The 23,111-nt window shown below is 37.1% G+C and overlaps 1 protein-coding gene across 1 annotated transcript in view; it reads left to right on the forward strand.

Annotated features, from left to right (window-relative positions):
- Positions 1 to 20,748, forward strand: part of LOC137090289 (tyrosine-protein kinase JAK1-like) — a 31,405-nt gene extending 10,657 nt beyond the window's left edge. Inside the window, exons 9-24 of the mRNA XM_067454201.1 lie at positions 328 to 442; positions 3,575 to 3,770; positions 5,312 to 5,409; positions 7,976 to 8,119; positions 8,209 to 8,296; positions 8,416 to 8,543; positions 9,220 to 9,355; positions 10,538 to 10,689; positions 10,832 to 10,991; positions 13,282 to 13,376; positions 13,887 to 14,070; positions 14,250 to 14,374; positions 16,910 to 17,082; positions 18,764 to 18,881; positions 19,774 to 19,884; positions 20,012 to 20,748. Coding sequence (XP_067310302.1) covers positions 328 to 442; positions 3,575 to 3,770; positions 5,312 to 5,409; positions 7,976 to 8,119; positions 8,209 to 8,296; positions 8,416 to 8,543; positions 9,220 to 9,355; positions 10,538 to 10,689; positions 10,832 to 10,991; positions 13,282 to 13,376; positions 13,887 to 14,070; positions 14,250 to 14,374; positions 16,910 to 17,082; positions 18,764 to 18,881; positions 19,774 to 19,884; positions 20,012 to 20,107 — 2,119 coding nt within the window. The 3' untranslated portion in view covers positions 20,108 to 20,748. The remainder of the gene's footprint in view (positions 1 to 327; positions 443 to 3,574; positions 3,771 to 5,311; positions 5,410 to 7,975; positions 8,120 to 8,208; positions 8,297 to 8,415; positions 8,544 to 9,219; positions 9,356 to 10,537; positions 10,690 to 10,831; positions 10,992 to 13,281; positions 13,377 to 13,886; positions 14,071 to 14,249; positions 14,375 to 16,909; positions 17,083 to 18,763; positions 18,882 to 19,773; positions 19,885 to 20,011) is intronic.
- The last annotated feature ends 2,363 nt before the right edge of the window (positions 20,749 to 23,111 follow it).

The raw sequence follows: 23,111 nt of genomic DNA on the forward strand, positions 1-23,111 counted from the left end.
TCTGAGATTGTTCTGCTGATGAAACACTGCAAAAATATGTTTTCAAGGAATTTCAGTATACAAAAAACCTCCAGACAGTAAGAGTTATGGAATATTATAAGTGATCTAGAAGTTTTATACAGATTTTTACAGCTGATGCCATTGAAAACACAGTAAGTATATCCATTACAGCCTCACTTTCAATCCTGTCATGTCGCTGCTCTGACTATAGCTCAGCATGTTTTATCAGCATCTAAACTGTTCTAATGTAACCAATAATCAAATGACAGAGAATAATGTCTTTGGACAGCTGATGTAATGATATCTTTTTTTTTTTGTACCCCTCAGTACAGAATATGCCATCCATAAACTCAAGCAGGAAGGTTATGAGGAGGGCATGTACCTGCTGCGCTGGAGCACTCATGACTACGATCATATTTTCCTGACTGTAATATGCAACGAGGTATACACTGTTACTGTACATGCTGCCGGTGGAAAAAATATTTCATGTCAAGCAAATGTAGAATAAAGGCCAATTTACACTGAGATCAGAGCTTTTTTGTTAGTCTTGAAATGCAAGTGGCGTGCTGTAATATGGTTACTGTTGCTGTTGGTCAGTGTCTGTTGATGCAGTGGGAACTGGCCTTTAATTAAAGGGGTATTTTAGCGCTGGGAAGATGAATCTGTATTTAAACTGGGTCATTAATGTAGTAGAAATGTGAAATAATTTTTTTATTTGGTGCCTTCTAGACTGAGAAAAGACAGAAAATGTATTTTTGTCTCGGGGATGAAAGACTACAATTCCCAGAATGCTTTGCTGCCCTACGAGGCCACTCCCAAAGCCACAGCTACTGAATCACTGTGAATGGATCACTTTCCCACCACGTTCATTTTCATAAAATCAGTTCAGTTAGAGAACAGACACTATAATTAAAAACTGAACCTGTCTGTTTAATATCAATATAATAGTCTGCACGAGTGTCACAGCAGAAACGCAGCAGGAGTCAGATTACATTCACTGTCATGAATGAGCTCTCACGATGAGAGCTGAGGTAAACGAGTCCACACTTGCGGCATACATTTACAGCGCGTGTTCAGTGTGGCGCATTTTCAGTTCATGCCTTTGGAAGCTTAACTTTCATAGAAATTAATTTGAGAATTTGAAACACTTATGCTGGGTCCCAATTCGCCTACTTCTACTACGTCCTAAAAGTATGTACTCTTTTTGTAAAAAAAAAAAAGTACATACTTTTGTGTATGTAGCAAAAGAGTATGCAAGCTTTGGGACACACTAATTCGTCATCTTTAACAGACTTGCTTAAACTGTCGGTTAGTTACGTGTATCCCATCACCGTTTAAACCATAGACCGTAAAAAAATATGGACGACTCGACATCATCCGTTTCCACTTGCCCGAGTTGAAGCTTTCAGGCGGCCTGCATGGCGCTGACATCTTGGGACCGAGTCTGCGCAGTAGCGATTTCGGGACCGGAGTTGCGCAGTAGAGAGCAGGAAGTAGAGCAGGAAGTACAGTCTCGATATCAAAAGCCCGCCCACACTCTCACAGATGCAGAACAATTAATTATGTTGGTGTGAAATAAACAGGTGTAATATTTGAGGTGTAATTATATTGTTTAGTTTGCCTCGCGTCTATTAGAAAACACAGAGGTGCAGCTATACTGGGACCGGTCACTGCGGGGCGATCGAGGCGCGAAAGCTTCAGTTTCTGAAAGGGGCACTGCAGGCCTGGTTTAAACTGCCGTCAATCATCGTCACAGTTTAAATCCTCCACATTCAGTTTAATTTCTGACCGTATGAGAGAGAAATGTAGCCGCACGTTGATCTGCCATTCGTGGGTCTTTAATTCAGAGACACTCCTCGTGTGTTTGCATTTTAAATATAAATATGCTTTAAAGGTCCCGTTCTTCGCCTGTTTTTGAAGCTTTGATTATGTTTACAGTGTGCAATATAACATGAGTTCATATTTTGTGTGTAAAAAAACAGTATTTTTCACACAATTTACTTATCTGTACAGTGCCGTTTTCTCTGTCCTAAAAACGGCCTGATGATTTTCTTGTTCTATGAAGTCCCTCCTTCACAAACACGTAACGAGTTCTGATTGGGCCAGCGCTTCCAGTGTTGTGATTGGACAGCAGCTTAGCGCACTTTGCCCGGAAAGGTCCCGCCTCTTACCATAACGGGGAGATGCAAGCGCTGAATGCTCTCTCTTCTCCACATGAGAGAGCAACAAGACCACGCCCCCTATTTTGCGTGTTCTTGTGGGCAGAGGGTTAGTCAACAAACTGTTCTAGTGACGTCATTCCTGAAGGAAGTGCAGGGATTGGAGATCGCACTTACAGCTCAGCTCGCAGCTGCGGGCATTCATGTAAACGGTGCGGCTGGCGGAGCAAAGTGAGTGTTTCAAACTTCTCAAATTAATTCCTATGAAAGTTAAGCTTCCAAAGGCATGAACTGAAAACGTGCCAGACTGAACACATGTTCCAGTAATCATTAAATAAATATATATTTACTGATCCAGTAAATAAATCTAGTAGCAATCAGGAGTCAGATTGTAGCGGTCACTTTGGAGGTGACCTCGTAGAGCAGCGAAGCATTCTGGGAATTGTTTTCTTTCATCCCCATGAGACAAAAATACATTTTCTGTCTTTTCTCAGTCTAGAAAGCACCAAATTAAAAAATAATTTTACATTTCTACTACATTAATGATCCAGTTTAAATACAGATTCATCTTCCCAGCACTGAAGTACCCCTTTAACCGTTGGACTCGGACATCCGTCATGTTTGTAGTTCTAATCGAATCCTCGTCCAACTCGCAATGGGTTGAACTCGCAATGCAAAAACCACTAGGCCAGTGTTATATATTTTGTTCAATTGAGTACTTACAATTTCCCAAATGTTTTTAACTATTTGTAAATTGTGAGAAAATTGCTATTTTAACTAAAGGCCGGGACGTTTCAGCATAGCGTTTGAGCGAGTCGCCTGTCAATCGCGTCATATCTGCGTTACCCTCGGTTTTATTTGGCAGAAGCGCTTTTCTCTTAGCAGTGTGAACATGTCACAGCAGCGCTGAGCGAACACACAGAGTAACGTCATAACATCATTTTAAACGCACTTAAATGTATCTGATATGATAAACAAGCTGCCTGTCCTGACCGGAAAAAGCGTAAGTGCGAGCGCCCGGCGACTGTGTCCCGTCCTGTCATAATAAAAGTCCCGGTACTCGCGAGTCATGTGTTTGTAAAACAATCGCTCCAGCGGCCGTGCTAAGCTTCACAACACTTGGTCCTGCTCTGCTTTACACTACAGTAACGTTAATAAAAGCATCCATGAACATGACTTCTGCCCGAGTCCTATTTTCCACCGGCTGTGAGGTGAAGACCACATGTCCAAAAATACTGCGCTCACACTTTGCGTAATCAAACTACGCCTTTGTTTAGAATAGGTGCCCTCCAGTGGACGGAAAGTTGCATAGTGCGCTTTTAAGGAACATATTTTATAAATAAGATATTGAACTTTAGTTGAAATGTTACAATTTTTCCATGTTTCATTTAGAAAAACTGACCTTTTTTTTTTAGAGGGATAGTCATGGCGGCATCACCAAAGCCTTCAAGAACTTCCAGATTGAAGTGAGCACAAAGGGCTTCCTACTGACTGGGACAGATATTATGAAACCCACTCTGAGAGAGCTGACAGACCACCTGTCTGGCCACTATCTCACAACAGACCAAACCAGCTTAAAACTTGAGCGTGGTTGCCCACCCCAACCAAAAGGTACTGAAACTTCCCTCAAACAGTGATACTGCAGAAGAAGATAGTCAGTGGTTTATAATTTTTGTCTTCTTAAAGAGCCCCTTTTATGGATTTTTGAAAATTACCTTTCAAGTAGTGTGTAACAAAGTTCAAAGTGAATGAAAATATCCTGCAAAGTTTTAAATCTGAAAGTGCACCATATATAAAGTTGTATCTCAAAAGTAAGAGTCGACTCTGAGTCAATTAAACAAATAGTTTTTCAAACGAGTCCTAAGCCGTTTCATTAATGTTTCACAGCGAAACATTAGCATATTGCCCATCCACTTATTGCATGCGCATGCCATGCAGAGACCAGCAAAACCTTGAACTCTGCAGTGGATTCTGGATGGATTGGATTCTTGCTCAAGGTTTTCAAAATTAGTTCTTCCAATGTTTCATCATCAATTCGGACTCGCACTTGTGTAAAATCAACATAATCATTTACTGTCTTTACACTGTGTAATATCACTGCGAAGAGAAACTAGAAGCCTCCCGAAAGAGCTGAATTTCAGTTATGGAAATGGGTGTTTGTTTCCGAAATGCGTACTGTACGCAGCAGACCAATCAGAGCAGGGTAGACTCGCGGAAAGGAGGGATTTAGAGGCACTGATTCATCCATCGAGTCGTTTGAGAATCAGATTGAACATTGTGGTGATTTGTGGTGATTTCTCACAATGTATATTGTGAGAAAATTAAACTTGTTTTTTTTTCCTTTGATGCATGTAAACCTGTTGTAGGAGACCTCCAAAACTAAATAAGGAAACTTTAAATAGCATAATAGGAGCACTTTAATGAAATAATTTAAAGAAGACCTTGTATATGTTTTTACATTTTCAACTTTCTTGAGTGTTCGTAATCGTCTCTTGTGTGATACCCAGAAATTTTGAATATTCCGTTCTAATATGATTTCTGACCTGTAAGGTTGCCAGAATAATAATCATACACTGTTTGATAATAGGCCAGAGGAGAACTGGCACCCCGACTGAGTCTGGTTTCTCCCAAGGTTTATTTTTCTCCATCATGCCCTGGTGGAATTTTGGTTCCTTGCCACTGTCGCCTTTGGCTTGGCTTGCTCAGTTGGGGACACTAAAATTATGATCCAAATTTTTCAACTAAATATACATATAAAATTAATTAATTAGGTATTCTTTAATTCTATAAACTATAATACTGATCTGCCAACAATGTTGCTCTATGATAAATTAAAATGGGCTGATAACATCACTGTTTTCTCCAGAACGACTGTACAGTCAAATAAAAATAAATAAAAAAATCGACAGTGTAAAAGCGCTATATAAATAAAGTTGATTGATTGATGTTCCGGTTTAAGCATGAAAAATGTCTTTCAAAGTTACAAAACACAAAGTCACTTCAAAGGGAAATATTCTGAACTCCTTGAAATGTCTCTATAATAAATAACTGTCAAACTCAGAAATAACTATTCTTAAAAGGGTGACTAAAATCATTCTTATGTCTTAAGAGTTGGCAGAGACATGAATAATCTTCCATTCACTGCTTCACAGAGCAATCCAACCTCGTCATGATGACCAGAAAAGATTCACCGTCACCACTCTCTTCACTAAACATCTTCCATAGGATCTTCAAAGAGGACATTACCCAGGTTGGACATCAAAACTGTGTGCTAATATGTGCATGATATGAATCACGTTAAACCTGTTTACTAGAGAAAACACATTTTCTTATAGTGAGAAGTTATTTCATGGTGTGTCCTGCAGGAAAATCTAATCAAAGTGGGCAGCTGTGTTTTGGTATATACAGTCCCTGACAAAAGTCTTGTCGCTTATCTATTTTCTAGAAATACCTGATATTAACCTGAGTTTTAATTAATTAATTGGTGTTAGAAATAGCTCATATGAAAAGCTAAAACCTTCCCAAATGATGTTTAATGCACTGAAATAAATAATTTTCATAGAAAAAATATTTATCATTTAATCAAGACAGAAAGGTCAAATTTTGGCAAGACAAAAGTTTTGTCGCCTATACAGAAATTGAACAAATTTACTGCAAATACAAAAATATGTCAGCAAATTAAGTTGTGGTGCTGTGAGATCCAAATTTAATATCTTGTATGACTTCCATGAGCTTGAAGGACTGCATCCATGCGGTTTGGCAAGGATTCATACAATTTATTGATGAAGTCATCAGGAATAGCTAAGAAAGCAGTCTTGCATGCCTCCCAGAGTTCATCAATATTCTTTGGTTTCGTCTTCCATGCGTCCTCTTTCATCCTACCCCACATATGCTCAATGATGTTCATGTCTGGTGACTGGGCTGGCCAATCCTGGTGCATCTTGATCTTCTTCGCCTTGAGGAACTTTGATGTGGAGATGGAAGTATGCGATGGAGCACCGTCCTGCGGCAGAATTTGGCCTCTTTTATGGTTGGGAATAAGAGGTAGCTAAGATTTCTTGGTATTTTAGACTATTGATGTTGCCTTCCACCCTGCAGATCTCTCGCACACCCCCATACTGGATGTAACCCCAGACCATGATTTTTCCGCCACCAAACTTCACTGTTTTCTGGGTGAATCTCGGATCCATTCTGGCTCCAGTAGGTCTCCTGCAATATTTGCGGCGACTGTGGTGTAATTCAACAGAAGATTCGTCTGAAAAATCCACCTTCTGCCACTTTTCCAGCGTCCATCCTTTTAGCAGGCTGTGGGCCTTGGCAAATGCCACACGGTTTTTCAATTGTCTATTGTTTAGTGTTGGGTTCTGGGCACTGATTCGACCATGGAGGCCATTTCGAGACAGAATCCGACAAACTGTTCTGGTTGACACAGGGACTTCAGGTGACCAGGTCTCGTGGAGCTCTGCTGCAGTGGAAAATGGGCTGGCCTTGGATTTTCGAGCCAACAAACGGTCCTCTCGAGCAGTTGTCTTGCGGGGTCTGCCTGACCTGGGCTTGTCAAAAACGTTTCCAGTCTCTTCAGATCTTTTTTTTATCCTCTGTACTTGACGCTGAGACACATTGAAGGTGTCTGCCACATCTGGTGGATCTGGTCTTCAGCCTCTTGATAATCAAAACTTTAGTCTCAGGGTGAATCTTAGGCATGTTTGCAGAGGTCTAGTTGCAGTTGATGTGAAGGTCTAGCGTACTGGGGTTCTTTTTATACACACTTGAGACCTAATTGATCCATTATTAGTCACAGGTGAAGCTCATATGACAAGGTGACAACACTTATGTCTTTGCAAAAATTGACTCAATGGGCTTTACCAAGCTGTGAATATTAGAATACTTTTTGAAAGTTTAGTTTTTCACTGAAACATTATCACAAAAGCTGGTGGGATTAAAATGAGCCATTTCTTGTAAAAAAAAATCTTGATTAGAAATATATTTCAGCGGCACTTTAGGTCAATTTGTACACAAGCGACAAGTCTTTTGTCAGGGACTGTAGTAGTGGTTATAGCACTGCCATTATGTTGCATTGAAAACAAAAAAAATCATCCAACAGCTGGCCTAACCAGCTATAATTTTCATATATCTTCTTAAATTTGGCATTAAACTGAAGTTTGTTATTATCCAAGAGAAACATTTAGGGCAGGACTTGATTATGTCCATTAGGAATTGTTTGATGTCATGTGATTGACAGGTTGTCCCACCCTCACACCAGTAAAATGTCATCAGAAAAGAGATTCAAGAGGGTAGTTTGATTAAATATTACGAGTGCACATTAATTACAAATATAATTATGTGCATAAATAATTTATAATTTATAATAAATACTAAATCATTTATAAATTTGATTTCAATGTGACTTCATCCAGTATTTTTGTCTTATTTTCTAGTAAAAATCTTAACACCCTTGAAACACATTTTCTTGAAAAACAGAAAATAAATTTGTGTAAAATAATAAGCATAAATCTAAGCCATGTTATGTGATGTATGTTTAAAACCTGAAAAATACATTTAAAATTTGTTTTCTGAAAGCAGGGTCTTCATTTACATATCAAGTCATTTTATCTGGTTTTACTGGAAACCGAGACAAAAATAATATGAATGTTTTGCTGTCTCGAAGATGGATAGACCAGGCTTACAATGATCTACCAGTTTAGATCAGCTATTGTTTTCCAGATTAGTTTGAGGTTTCCAATATGGACAGCTAGATAAGATTTATCTGGATTGTAGAAATGGTCCGTCTTATGAAGCTGATGCTTGTAAAACAGGACAAACACCTGGGTCAAGGCACTCGCACAAACATCTATGCTGGGAAGCTGAAGTTGAGAAATGAGGATGATGAGGGTTTTGCAGGCCATGAGGTGGTGGATGTGGTTCTGAAGGTGCTCGGAGCAGGACACAATTACATTTCTGTAAGTGACAACCCATCTTTTGATACATGAGTAAATAAGGGTAAATCTACTTCTATGAGTAATTCTCATAGAAAATCTACTTCTCTTAGGTCTTCCTGGACACAGTCAGTGTAATGCGACAGATATCCCATAAACACATGGTTCTGATGTATGGCATATGTATGCACAGCATGGATAGTAAGTGTTCTAACTCCACTGGGCAAAAATGCAACAAAACATATTTTTATCTTAGTTAAAGGAATAAGTCAGCCTTTTACTGCAGATGAACTCATGTCTCATTACTGTTGTTCTGCCAGTCATTTTGGTGGAGGAGTTTGTTCAGTGTGGCCCTCTGGATCTGTTCATGAGAAACCATCGCTCTGATCTCACACCCTCCTGGAAGTTTCAAGTTGCTGAGCAGCTTTCCAGTGTCCTCAGTTATTTGGTACAAAATTTAAGTTTGAACTTAGACTTAACCTTGTTTCACCCATGTTTACATTCTGTGTAATATTTAAAAATTGTAAGTCAATCATTTACTGACACTCAACGGTGTACACATCTTAAGTTTTAATAGAAAATAGTTTTTTTTTAGAATACATTTAGTTTAGATTAGTTCCTAATCAGTGTTATTTTAGTCTTATTTATATAATATTATTTTGTTTTCACTTTATTTTTATATTTTAGTTTTCATTTGAATTTTACCTTAGAATTTAGCAATTGTATGTGCTTTTGTCATATGTATTAGTTTCTTTTAATATTTCTATTTAGCTTAAATTATATATTTATTTCAGTTTGAGTAATTTTAGCTTAGCATTAATTCAGAAATGTAAAATCTGTTCATCAAACATGTGTATTCAAGTCTTTGCCTGTATGACTTACATTTAAATGTATTTTTGTATAACTTAATAATAGATCCAGGCAAAATATTACTGTACTTAATTAATGGATCACAATAATAACAGGCGACAATTATAACCTACGTTTATCAGTGGATGATTTGATGTCCTGCTTTACCCATAGAGGTCTTAATAGTATTACAAGTTGCAAATACATAATTTAAAACTCTCTAGTGGAATTTTTGGGACCGAAAAAAAGAGTCTGTCTTATTTTCTCTCTTTCAGGAGGATAAGAAGCTTGTCCATGGCTATGTCTGTGCTAAAAACATCCTGTTGAAGCTGGATGGTCTGGAAGGACATGGTGGTCCTTTTATTAAACTGAGTGATCCTGGACTGTCCATTTCTGTGCTCAGCCAAAGGGGTAAGGCATGCTCATGCACACTCATCCAGAAAGGCTCTGTATACCATTACGCCATACACATTTTTCTGTTTCACTAAATTATGTTTTATTAACAAAGTTCAGGAAGAGCATGTTCAAATTATCTACAAAAATCAGCATAAGAGCAGGCCTATTAATACATAGTATAATGTTCCTCTACAGTTTTTTTCTGCATCCCTCTCCTCACAGTTACTATCCTAACCATTGGTACAGGGGAGTACTCAGTGTTTGGACCACATACTTAGCCCTGAGCCCTCCCCTGCACAGCACAACATACTCTTTTACTCTATCAAATAATTTGTAAGTGTGAACTTGTGAATACTGAAATTCTGTTTTATATGACAAAATCACAGCCAGTCAAAACATTATATAATGATACTATACTCCAATGAGATATCACAGTGGCGACCCTACTGGTTTTAAGTTTGGGGTTGGTACAAATTTTTATGTTATTTTTTAAGATTCAGAAGTCTCTAATGCTCAATAAGTCTGTGTCCATTATATAACAATTCAGTAAACCAGGAATATTCTAAAATATTATTACATTTTAGGATAACTTTCCTATTTTAATGTGTTAAAATGTCATTTATTCCTGTGAATTTTCAGCATCATCAAATGTTATCTTTTTTTGGGGAAACATGACACATTTATTTCAGGAGGATTTTCTTTTTAATAGAAACTTTAAAAGAACAGCATTTATTTGAAATCGATTTTTGTCTTGACTTTCACTTTTCAATCATTTTAATGGGTCCTTGCTGAATTAATGTTTATTTAAAGAAATCTCAAACTACTGACCCCAAACTTCTGAATGGTAGTGTGCCTACAGAAAAAGAAACTGAAATGAAAAAATCATTTATATAGTAGCAGTATAATATTTGCATTTTTTAAATATATTTTGACTTCTCAACTTCACTGTTTTGTAATGTCATTGTAGCGAAGGAAAGGTAAATCAGTGTAGGTCTCATTGCATCCGCTTGTCAGAGAAAGTGTTAACGACAGTACTGATAAGTTTTTCCCACTCTTCTGACGGTATCTTGAGTAAAACGGCTCTATATTCAACGAAGCACAAATAAAAGGCCAGAACGTGAAGCGATGTGCCCTGTAAGAAATTTGTTTCCCTAACCCCCATTTTGCACTTCTAACACTCTTTGTGCCTGTGAACAGAGTGTATTGAAAGGATCCCCTGGATCGCCCCAGAGTGTGTTAATAACGCCAAAGCACTGAGCGTTGCAGCAGACAAATGGGGGTTTGGGACTGCACTGTGGGAGATCTGCTACAATGGCGATGTGCCCCTGTCTGAAAAGAAACTCTCAGAGGTGCTTGACTCTTTCTAATACGTTTCTACAATTATACTTGACCAGAGCAGCAATTGTTTTATTGTACTTTAAAAGCCATGTATTGTCATTTGCTTCTTAAACTGTAAATGTTTTAATCTAACATCTATGTGTACATATATAGAAAGAGCGATTCTACGAGGTGTGCGGTACTCTGGTCACTCCCAGCATCAGTGAACTGGCTGATCTGATCGCCCAGTGCATGAACTATGACCCCCGGAAGAGGCCGTTTTTCAGAGCCATAGTGAGAGAGCTGGGCCGCATCAAAGAGCAGCGAGAGCAGGGTACTTGCCACATAATATCATCCATTGACTAACACAAATACTAGTCTTTAAAGGTGTCATGAAACTGGCTTTTTTTTGTTATGGTCAACTACTAATGTTTGTGGGGTTTTTACATTCAAAAACACCATAATGAATATGTAATAGGCTATTTTCTACTCTGGTTTTGAGGCTTTCTCCTGAATGCTGGGTTTTGATGGGCGTGACTTGGAAGTAAACACCCACAGCTAGGATTGGATAAGATTTGCATATTTAATGAGCTTCAACTCCCTTGACAGTTCACGGGAGGATTTTGAAAGCGGCAACTGGAATAGTTTTTTGACAGGGCTCCTCAAAACGTATTTATCAAACAAAAACAATGATTTATCTCTCATCCACCCACAATTTATTTTATTTTTTAATTACTTGGCCTGTCCGATCGGTGGATATAAGTGCAAACCGCACTCACATAATCGCGCGCACTCTTCAAATATCAAGACTAGAGAGTGAACATTAACAAACGCAGATTAAGAAATTAATGTTATTTCATTATTTAAGATTCACCGGCCTGCTGACTAGCTTATGTTTTGGTCTGGAAAGCACATAACCCTGGAACGTTGGGCTTTGCTAGCCCCCTGGCCCATAACGTATCCGATCTGATCTGTTCTGATCCCCGAATCGCAATGATCCAACAAATAAGGGATTCTCTAGCCTGTGACAGCAGGCTACACATAATCAACATCTGTAACTGCAAGACTATCACATAAAAAAACACGTTTTACTCACATAAGTATGTTAAACCATTCCTATCGTATCCAATATAGAAGGAACAGCGTTTTGTTTTAATATCAATATATCTGCAAATCCAGTGTCGACCAGTGTCTTGTTTACAAGCGATTATCTTGTTATCTTCGGCATATTTATTGCTCAGTAACGCGATCAGTTTAGCTCTACGAGTCGGTGGGCGGGTCTACAGAAGCAACGTATACAGTCCCTAACAAAAGACTTGTCGCTTGTGTACAAATTGACCTAAAGTGCCACTGAAATATATTTCTAATCAAGATATTTTTACAAGAAATGGCTCATTTTAATCCCACCAGCTTTTGTGATAATATTTCAGTGAAAAACTAAACTTTCAAAAAGTATTCTAATATTCACAGCTTGGTAAAGCCCATTGAGTCAATTTTTGCAAAGACATAAGTGTTGTCACCTTGTCATATGAGCTTCACCTGTGACTAATAATGGATCAATTAGGTTTCAAGTGTGTATAAAAAGAACCCCAGTACGCTAGACCTTCACATCAACTGCAACTAGACCTCTGCAAACATGCCTAAGATTCACCCTGAGACTAAAGTTTTGATTATCAAGAGGCTGAAGACCAGATCCACTGCTGATGTGTGTCTCAGCGTCAAGTACAGAGGATAAAAAAAAGATTTGAAGAGACTGGAGACGTTTTTGACAAGCCCAGGTCAGGCAGACCCCGCAAGACAACTGCTTGAGAGGACCGTTTGTTGGCTCGAAAATCCAAGGCCAGCCCATTTTCCACTGCAGCAGAGCTCCACGAGACCTGGTCACCTGAAGTCCCTGTGTCAACCAGAACAGTTTGTCGGATTCTGTCTCGAAATGACCTCCATGGTCGAATCAGTGCCCAGAACCCAACACTAAACAAAAGACAATTGAAAAACCGTGTGGCATTTGCCAAGGCCCACAGCCTGCTAAAAGGATGGACGCTGGAAAAGTGGCAGAAGGTGGATTTTTCAGATGAATCTTCTGTTGAATTACACCACAGTCGCCGCAAATATTGCAGGAGACCTACTGGAGCCAGAATGGATCCGAGATTCACCCAGAAAACAGTGAAGTTTGGTGGCGGAAAAATCATGGTCTGGGGTTACATCCAGTATGGGGGTGTGCGAGAGATCTGCTGGGTGGAAGGCAACATCAGTAGTTTATGATCTGGATATTCCTATATTACCATGATCTTTTATATATCAAAGTCTCAAGGGAAAGCTGATTTCTCAATTCATCACCCTTTTAACTCTATTTTAGCCTATGAATTATTATTATTTTTTTACTTTTTGTTGTCATCAAGTGCATCAAAATATTTTATATTTCATCCCAAAGCTAAAATGAAAAAAAAAAAGGAAAATATTTGATTTTTAAAAAAGCATTGTCATGACAGTTTAAAACCCTCTTTTTAAACATTGTTCTCATTACTGTTATTTGGGGATAAATGTATTATTTCAATTTTAAAATACAATTGGAAGTACATCATGATAGTATTTGTTGTACTAAACATTTTATGTTTTATCAACAGAACTTCCCATTATATCAGGGGTAATTCCTCCACAGGAGACTGATCCTGCAGATTTCAAGAGGAGATTCCTCAAGAAAATCCGAAAACTTGGAGAGGTACTGAACTTTTAGTCAAAAAAGTAACTTGTACAGGATTCCTACTGGTCTGTAAATATTTAGTTTTTTTTTTTTTTTTTTTTTTTAATCTAGAGCATAGTATTTATTATTTTGAATTTGCTTTTCTATTTCTATTTTAAGTTTTTATTTTCATTTAAGTGTTAATAATTTTGTTATATACTTTAGTCTGTTTAGCTTTAATTTATATTTATTTCAGTTTTAGGACTATTATGATTACCAATAACCCCAGTAGAACAAAACAATTGTAACGAAATTTCAAATTAGTATAGTATAGATTTTATAGATTTTTTTATAGTAATACTATATACATATTTCTAGTGATTCTAAATCGGAAATCTTTACCAAGTTAAACCAATTTCACACTTGATCCATTCACCATGAGATGAGATCCTCACATTCCCGCTCATCCCTCCTAAATCTCATAATCCTTTCAGATTCACGTCATTGATTGATTAACTGCTTATTTTGTTCTTTATAAATCTTGTCCAGGGGAACTTTGGGATGGTGGAACTGTGTCTGTATGATCCTAATGGAGATCTGACAGGTGAGATGGTGGCCGTCAAATCTCTGAAAACAGAGAATGAGAGCAGCAACCTGATAAAAGAGATAAACACCATCAGAAACCTCTACCATGAGAACATTGTCAAATACAAAGGCATCTGCAATGAAGAAGGCAAGTCATGAATACACCTTTACGCACAAGGCTTTGTTTATACACAGTATTCACAATCTGTATCTGATCTTGATGGCATGGTCATGAATAAGATACCTCAGTTGAAAAAGATCAAATAGTCCAGTTATATATACATTCATTGTATTACTTATCACTTGTGGTGAATGTGTGTCTCTCAGGAGGAATGAACATCAAGCTCATAATGGAGTATTTGCCCAATGGCAGTCTGAAAGATTACTTGCCCCGCAACAAATCCAACATCACACAGAAGACACTGCTGCTTTATGCTCTTCAGATATGTCAGGTAATATAGCCAACAGGGTTACTTTTTAGAGTAATGCAATACAATATTTCGTTACTCCCTTAAAAAAGTAACTAAATATGCTACTTGGTTACTTTTTATGGAAAGTATTGTGTTGTGTTACTTGGTCTCACCTCTTTTTTTGCAAGTGTTTAAAACAGTAATGCGTTCAACAACATATCCTTGATAACATACACCATTTTCCTTTAAAGCGCTCCTATTATGTTATCCTATTAAAGTTTCCTTATTTAGTTTTGGAGGTCTCCTACAACAGGTTTACGTGCATCAAAGGTCAAAAAACAAGTTGAAATTTCTCATAATATACATTGCACGTCACCACAATGTTCAATGATTCTAAAACGACTCAATGGATGAATTGGTCTCTGTAAATCCCTCCTTTCCGCGAGCCTACACTGCTCTTATTGGTCAGATGGCCCAGTCTGTTGTGATTGGTCTACCATGCACAGTGCGTATTTTGGAAAAAAATAGCCGTTACCATAACTGAACTCCAGCTCTGTCTGGAGGCTTCTTAAAGCTCAGTGACTGTACAAACTGTAAAGACAGTGATGATGTTGATGATAAAATAATGGAAGAACTATTGTACGACCCAAACCTTGAGCAGGACATTTCTCAGTGATGCTTTAGGTTTGAGGTACATTATGAGATGTTTCAATTGTAATTCCTCACCACCAGCATTAGCAAGTGTGTATCCATTAGCAAACCTGTAGATGTGGGTGTGTTTGTTTCTAATGATGCACATGCGGGAACTGTATCAATAACAGCGCATACATTAGCCCAGCATTAACGTGAATGACTAATGTACTGTATGTAGCATTAAAGTTTGCTAAACAAATCTTGCTCAAAGCAGTAAGAATGAAAGACAATCTGCATTAATAGACACAGCTTTAGGTAATACTGCAGGCCACAGATGATTTACGGTAGTATTTCAGTAAGACAGTAATAACATAAGTTAGCCGGTTAGCCAGATACATACACAATATGAAACACAATAAACACATTGTAGAGCATCTTCTCGACATGATGCTATCCAGTATCCACTGCAGTTTTTAAGGAGGTTCAAGTATTGCCTGTTGTCTGCGTGTGCAATAGTAGACGGGCAATGTGCTAATTGTTTATTGGGACATCACAATTAAATGGCTTGCAATTAGTTTCAAAAACTTTGTTTAATTGGCTCAGAGTTGACTTACTTTTGAGAGACAATAACTTTATATACGCACTTACAGATTTAAAACTTTGCAGGATGTTTTCATTCAACTTAGAACGTGTTACACACTACACTACATATTATTTAGGACTGCAGTTTACTCTCATGCAAATTATTTCCATTCTATATTGAATTCTACAGTATACATAATTTTTATATGATTCTTATAGTTTTATTGCTTAGATTTATTTTTTTATTTATTTTATTTCTATTTTTTATTTTAATTTTATAATTGCATTGTCCATGGAGCGGACCTGACTCACATTTCACTGCTGGTTATATATGCCTATATAATTGTGTCAGTGACAAATAAATACAATTTGAACTTGAACTTGAAAGGTAATTTTCAAAAATCCATAATAGGGGCTCTTTAATAACACATATTATATCATTATATTCTGACCACTTAAAATATTTCCTGACTCCTAGAGCTATAGAAAAGATCTGTTTACATTATGGGTTATATTAACTCTACTCTTTATATTAAATTTTGAAATTAACTCTTGTGCGTTAATGTAAGTGTGTATTTTTATTAGAATTTCACCCCTATTTCCTTTAATACTCTATTTTACACTAGTTACACAAAATTGTTCCTCTCAGGGACTTTAGGACAAAAAATTCCCCATTGTAACCCAATTTTTAATCCCAATTTAACTACAAAATTATGCAATCTTTAATAATAGGCTTTTATTCTGTTGGCAAGACTTCAAAAGTATTTCTTACCAAGTGGTACCATTTTCTCAGATTTGACCTATAAAGCAAATACTCGCCTAATTCCTGTTCTCTGCTTCTGCATATTATAGAGACAATTGGATAAATCATGCAGCTATAGTGTTGGTGTAGATATTAGAGTGTTGTTTGTATGTGTGTAATAAGAAGGTTGTCTGTGTGCATGTGTGTGTATGCATGTAATATTTAAGAGAGAAAATATATATTTTTCTAAATATATTTTTATGCCACACATCAGCAGTAATCAGTATAAATAACTACACGCATCGTGACAGATCACTAGACAGATGTAGTTTAAATATTGTATACTGTTACACTTCCTTAGTCAAATATACAGTACTCTTCAAAACTCAAATACTTCTAAAATATTTGGCAAATGTTTTTTAAGAATTCATAGGACATAGATTTTTTTAGAACAAATATTATTTCCCAGTCAGTGTATTTTAGAATTATTTATATAATTATATTATTAATTAATATTTTGAATTAGCTTTTATTTTATATTTCAGTTGCCATTGTAATTTTAGTTTATAGGTGTACAGTATAGTTATTGTGGGTTTGACTTTTTCCTGTGTGTTCATCAGGGAATGGAGTACCTGGGATCTCAGAACTACATCCACAGGGATCTAGCAGCGAGGAACATCTTAGTGGAGAACGAATCACTTGTGAAGATCGGAGATTTTGGTCTGACTAAGAGCATCAAAGATGATAAGGATTATTACAAAGTTACAGAAGAACAGGACAGTCCTGTGTACTGGTAAATAAGCATACGTTTCTGCTTAGACTGGACGTTATATGGCTTTAAATATTTTAATATTCATGTAAATAGGTTTAGCAAATTCCTGTTTTAAAACTGGTTGAATATTCCTATGAGGGAGAAGGAGGAATGAATAAATGTTTTTTGAAATGTTCTCAGATTAGCCAGTGATTTATCCAGTGCCATTCAAAATTTTAGTATCAGTAAGATTTTTATTTTTTATTTTTCACATTATGCTTTTGCTCACCAAGGCTACATTTATTTGATCAAAAATACAGTAAAAACAATATTGGGAAATAATATCACGATTAAAGAGGACTGTTTATGATTTAACGTAGGGCTGGGCAATATGGCACAAAAAAATTATCACGTTATAATTTTCCATATGAGTCGATATCGATAAATGTAAAATCTTTATTTCTTTAAAGTTTAAGGCATATTTTTGCTCCGGAGTGAAAAATGTATAAAACAGACAGTTAACTGTGGTTTTAAACTATCCTTTATTGTCAAAACATGACAAACACTTCTGAAACAGGTGACCAATTTATTAAAACGGGTAGATTTATTTATTAAAATCTTAACTGTGGTCAGCATTTTTTTACTCTACACTATATATCAATAATATCATTATATATACTTAATTGTGTAAGTAGTAAAACACTAAAAACGCAAACGGGCAACAAAAAAAAATGCATTTTAAGTTAAGAAACATTTTGAGTCCCCCCTCTTGCCTCACAGTGGATTGGTCCACTGTGCATCTCACACACACAAGCACGTACCTCACCAACACTCACACCTCACCGACAGTGGGCTGGTCGGGAGAGGAGGAAGAGAGCAAAGTTCAGTAAATGTGGAACTCCAGTAAGGGCTGTCTATTTTATTTATTTTAAAAATCGGATGAAATTATTTCTCTTTTGATACAGGCTATGCTGAGCTATTAATACATCACCAAAGACTAACAATTATGATACCGTTGTACAAGTCCGATGTTTTAGTGATTATAGTTTGGTAACGTCAGCTTGTTGTAAGTCACCCACTACAACTAACAAGATGATAAGCCTGTGCGTGAATGTAGTTTATGTAGATTTGCTGCTGTGTTGGGCTCAATGGTATATGAAAAACTTCAAAGATAATTGAATAAATTCCATATGGTGAAGATAAGCAGTGCACGCACGTTTTTATGTCATATGGGATAGCCAAAATATCTCCAAACCACTGAAGTTGAGCGAACTAACTTGTCAATGATATCTGTGTCCTCCGAGCTGGTTGTGAGCTCTGAATTTTATTCACTATTCTCATTTTTCTCGCTCCACTTCACTCCGATCCTCCAAGCCTGTCAGTCACTGTGACTAAACAACCCTGCAGGCGGTACCCAGAAGCCCGGTCTGCAATACACATAGCGTGCAAGCATTATATCGAGACTTATCGAACTGTTATTGTTTTATCTTGTTTTATCCTTTTATCGCCCAGCCCTATTATAACGTATTCCAAAATGTAATTTATTCTTGTGATGTATCGCTGAATTTTCAGCATCATTACTATTCGTCTTTAGTGTCAAATGATCCTTCAGAAATCAGTCCAGGATGCTGATTTGCTGCTCAAGAAACATGATTTTAACTTGATTCAGAAACATTTAATTCCACAGCCACTACCTTACACTGATTGTCCTCTGTCTGTGCAGGTATGCTCCAGAGTGTCTGATTAGCCGGAAGTTCTACAAGGCATCTGATGTTTGGTCATTTGGGGTCACCCTCTATGAAATTATGACCTACTGTGACCGTCAAAGCAGCCCTCCGCAGGTGAGCCGCCCCTGGCCATTACAAACATGTTTCAAGCATGTGTTTTACAAGCACGAGTATGTTTCAAAAACACTAGAAAAAACGCACAAAAAGCATATCTGGTACTTCTAAAATGGCCTGTGTTGCCATTAGTCGGTACAGACGACGGAACTGCCGCTTCTTTTACAGCAGATCCTCATTTCTGCGTACAACTGAGGAAATCCTGGTGCTGTTTTGAATGTGAAATCTTCTTTGAGTTCTCAGTTAGTAAAAATAAAACCATATGTACACGCATAAAATTATCGCGTTTAATCCAGCACACAGCATTGTTTTGAATGTTTGGTAAGCAAGCTCCATCGTGAAATATACGCCATAAAAGCCGACCAATCAGGTTGTGACCGTATCCCTATGCCTTTGGTTTGGTAACTTTAGGTTCGCTGTTAAAAATGCCAGTGTGAATGTTAAATGGACCAGGACTATATGTTTTGTTTTTTGGTCCGGATCACGAACCGAGCTACAAGTGTGAACGTAGTTGCTCACAGCAGTGTGTCGTGTATGTAATGGCAGTAGCAAGCCCCATACTTGCTCTGCAGCAGCAGCGTACCAAACATATCAACATTGTCATACCCGTTACCATGTCAAACACTCTGAGAGTTGTCATGACAGAATTGTTTCTTGTGCTCAAATAGCATTACAGATAGACCAGCCAATTCAAACCAGCAACTGGAGCTTCTAACATGTCTTTAATGACTTAACCAATCCACTATTGGCTTTTTTTATTTAGAAGGCAGAACTTGTTCCGCCATATTGTGTGTTGCACTTTCTCTCATTCATAGTAATGTGTGCACCATCTCTGTATATTTATCTGTACATCTCTGTATGTTTGATGTTGCTGAAAATGTGTCTCTGGTAGGTTTTCCTGCAGACGATTGGTCGATCTCAAGGGCAGATGACTATGGCCAGATTGGTAGAAGCTCTTGAGAAAGGCTGGAGGATGCCACGCCCAGAGTCATGCCCTGAAATGGTAAAATACTTGACTTGGTGTCTGTGGAGTGTCTGTTATTTGGTGCATTTGCACACAAAATGTACAGATATTATATTATACTGTATTATGGCCCAATTCTTTAATAAATGTGTCTGTGCTGCTGCAGGTGTACACTCAGATGCGCAGGTGCTGGAGTCAGGCCCCAGAAAACAGAGTGGACTTTGAGAGCCTGATTAAAGAGTTTACGTTTCTCCTCTCTTGAGAAAACATCTAACTTCCTTTCTCCACATCAGATTCACCTACAGAATTCAGATTCAATCATTGTATTTTTCAATACCTTCCTTATTATACTAAGATATATCATTCATGTTACTTTCTCTTTATTTCATTGCCAGTTAATCGCCTACCTCCTAAACACTTTGTATTCTTACATGGTTAACACAACAACCTACACTTAGCATTTAACAATCAAATACTAAAAGGATTCATTTATAGAACCAATACCCACATCCTTTATAATGTATACAATTGTATAAATGAGTTTTTGACAGGTAAAATGCAGAAATGCCTTAATTTTAGAGAAGACATATATGTTGTATTTTTGACGGATGGATGTATGGATTAAGGGCTGTGCGATATTGAAGAAAAATGCGATATGCAATACCTTGGTAAATAATGCAATATTCGATACGATTTTGCTATTAGTGTATAAAATATATTTAAATTAAATAAAAAAACAAAAAAAAACTGAAAATGACAAATAACATTTATGTTTGTTACAAATCTACTAATATAATTTTAACATCAATGTAAACAAAAAAATGGAATGCAAATATTTAAATACCAAAAACTCTTTGCTTGACTTGTTAATATATAGTTATATCAACCTAAAAATTAACATCAAGAACAGGGTTGAGGATTATTGACTTTTTTTAATTTCTTTGTTATTAAAAATAAGAACTAAAAACAGTAGTCTTCACATGAATTAAATATACACTGATACATAATAAAGCTACGAAGGTTATTCAGCCAAGAGCACTGAGTGATTTTTCTCTTGTTCTTTTTCTGTTAGACAGACAGAGGCAGGTTTACTGTATTAGCAGGCTGTCACTTTAAGAGCTAATGCACGGTTCCTATTGACCCGCATTCAGCTTCTTTCCCCAACTGATATCGTTCACTTAAAGCATAAACTAATGTGTTTACATCAATACTCATCAAGACAGCCATTTTGACATAACTGTGTATGTATTTGACAGTTTGAGTGTAACAAAAGTAGAAGTAGCCTATTAAAATCATTCAGATTTTGCGTGCCATTGCAATATGTACGCTTGGATTATTTTGATCATTTCAATATATATTGCACAGCCCTAGATGGATGGATGGGTAGGTGGATCAATATTGTCATTTAATTTCACAATTTTTTAAATAAAGTGTTACTGGGTGTGAAATGTGTCCTAAAGACAATATAATTATTGTATTGTAAATCCAATAAAATATGCTCTACCATTTCATCAAAGTTTATTAAAAAAGTGTTGTATTTCTAGAATCACGTGATATCTAAATATTTGCTAGAGGTCATAGGTCATCCAGCTCTTTCAAGGTGAGAGAGTGAGTCCATTCCACCAGTTCGTCCATTTCTTTCTCCCAGTGTTCCCGCCCATCTGAACCCTGGGCAAGACCAGGAGTCCTAGGGATCAGAGTTTCTAGTGGGGTACACATAGCACAAACTAAGGGTGAGGTGGGATCTCCAATAGGACAAAGAAACCGATCTACAGGACCAATCACCTGGAGCTCTGCACTGCATGTAGAGTCTTCTCATGCGTTCTACACGGGTGCGCTTCACTTTGGTGTCTTTCTTTGGAAGCTTCTGAACAGGGCTGAACATAATGACCGAAAACGTAAAATACCTCAATGGGCTGGTGTTCAGCGTTATACGGCTGTTTCAATATTAAAAAGTACAGCACATTATATCCACTGATTAAAAACAAGCACTGATAATAAGCTAGTATGGGATGCGGTTCTTTACTGATTTCTATTCTACAAATTTAGCAAAAACAGTCATTTGGTTGATATCATGAGTATGGAAGCTTATTTCCATCACATAAGAAACATGATTCGGTAAATCATAGTTATGACATAAAAAGTCACAATAAGATCAAAATAATATACTAAGTTGTAATTTTGACATAAGTAATTATGACAGTCATAATTGCGACCTAAAAAGTACAAATGTTTGTCATAATTAGGACACTTTATCTAATAATTTTGACTTTTTATAAATTTGGTCTTTGTATATCAAAACTGTTGAATAGAATCATTACCTGTCCCAGACATCAACATATTGGGCTCTATTTTAACGATCTGAGCGAATGGTCTGGTGCATTCGCAGGTGAATCCACTTTTGCTAGTTTAACGACGGAAAAAAAGTGATCCAGGCGCATGGTCCAAAAGGGTTGTACCTAGTCTCTTAATGAGTCATAGGTGTGTTTTGGACATAACGCATAATAAACCAGTGAGTGTACGAGCATTGTGCACCCACCTATAGGCGAATATTACGAACGCACCCTTTAAATAACAAAAAATACTGTGCTATCGACTTCAGACCAGATTTCTGTTCATCAATGGCGCAAACGGTTTCAGTTCCTCACAATAGCAACGCGCCAACAATGCGCCTGAACACACATTTCCAAATGGGCGTGAGTGCATTTGCTATTTAAACAACGTGGCGTAAGATGTGAAAATGATAACTGCGTCGGGCTGAAACTAGCTTAAAACATTTGCATCGTGCCTGACGTCGCATTGTGCTAGGTATACAATAGGGCACAGTGTCGGGACACATCTGATATGTTGTGGAGTCCACCTGTGCCAGATGTGGACGGGATCTGGGCTGACACTGTTTCTGTCTAGGGACATTTTATGCTTGTGGCACCATAAGTCCATACATATAGGAAAAGTGTGATACAGGACATTACAAGCGCTCTTTTATCTCAGAAGTGTAAACTCCTTTAAATAAAATTGTAATTTTTATTACAGCTTATAGCTTATGTGCTTATGAATGGAAGTGCATTGCATCAACTCACATGTTGCACTGTGCTTGAACGAGGCAGTCTTTTTCACCACTTGTTAACACATAATGGACTGCAAATCTCTCTGTATATTTGATAAATTCATCTAAAGCTGTAATAAAAAATATCAACAAATATTGGCAGACCTTCTCCACACGAGATCATATATATATATATATATATATATATATGATCTCCACA

The sequence above is a fragment of the Pseudorasbora parva genome, chromosome 9 (genome assembly GCF_024679245.1).
Source record: "Pseudorasbora parva isolate DD20220531a chromosome 9, ASM2467924v1, whole genome shotgun sequence".
In the NCBI taxonomy this organism is placed as follows: domain Eukaryota; kingdom Metazoa; phylum Chordata; class Actinopteri; order Cypriniformes; family Gobionidae; genus Pseudorasbora; species Pseudorasbora parva.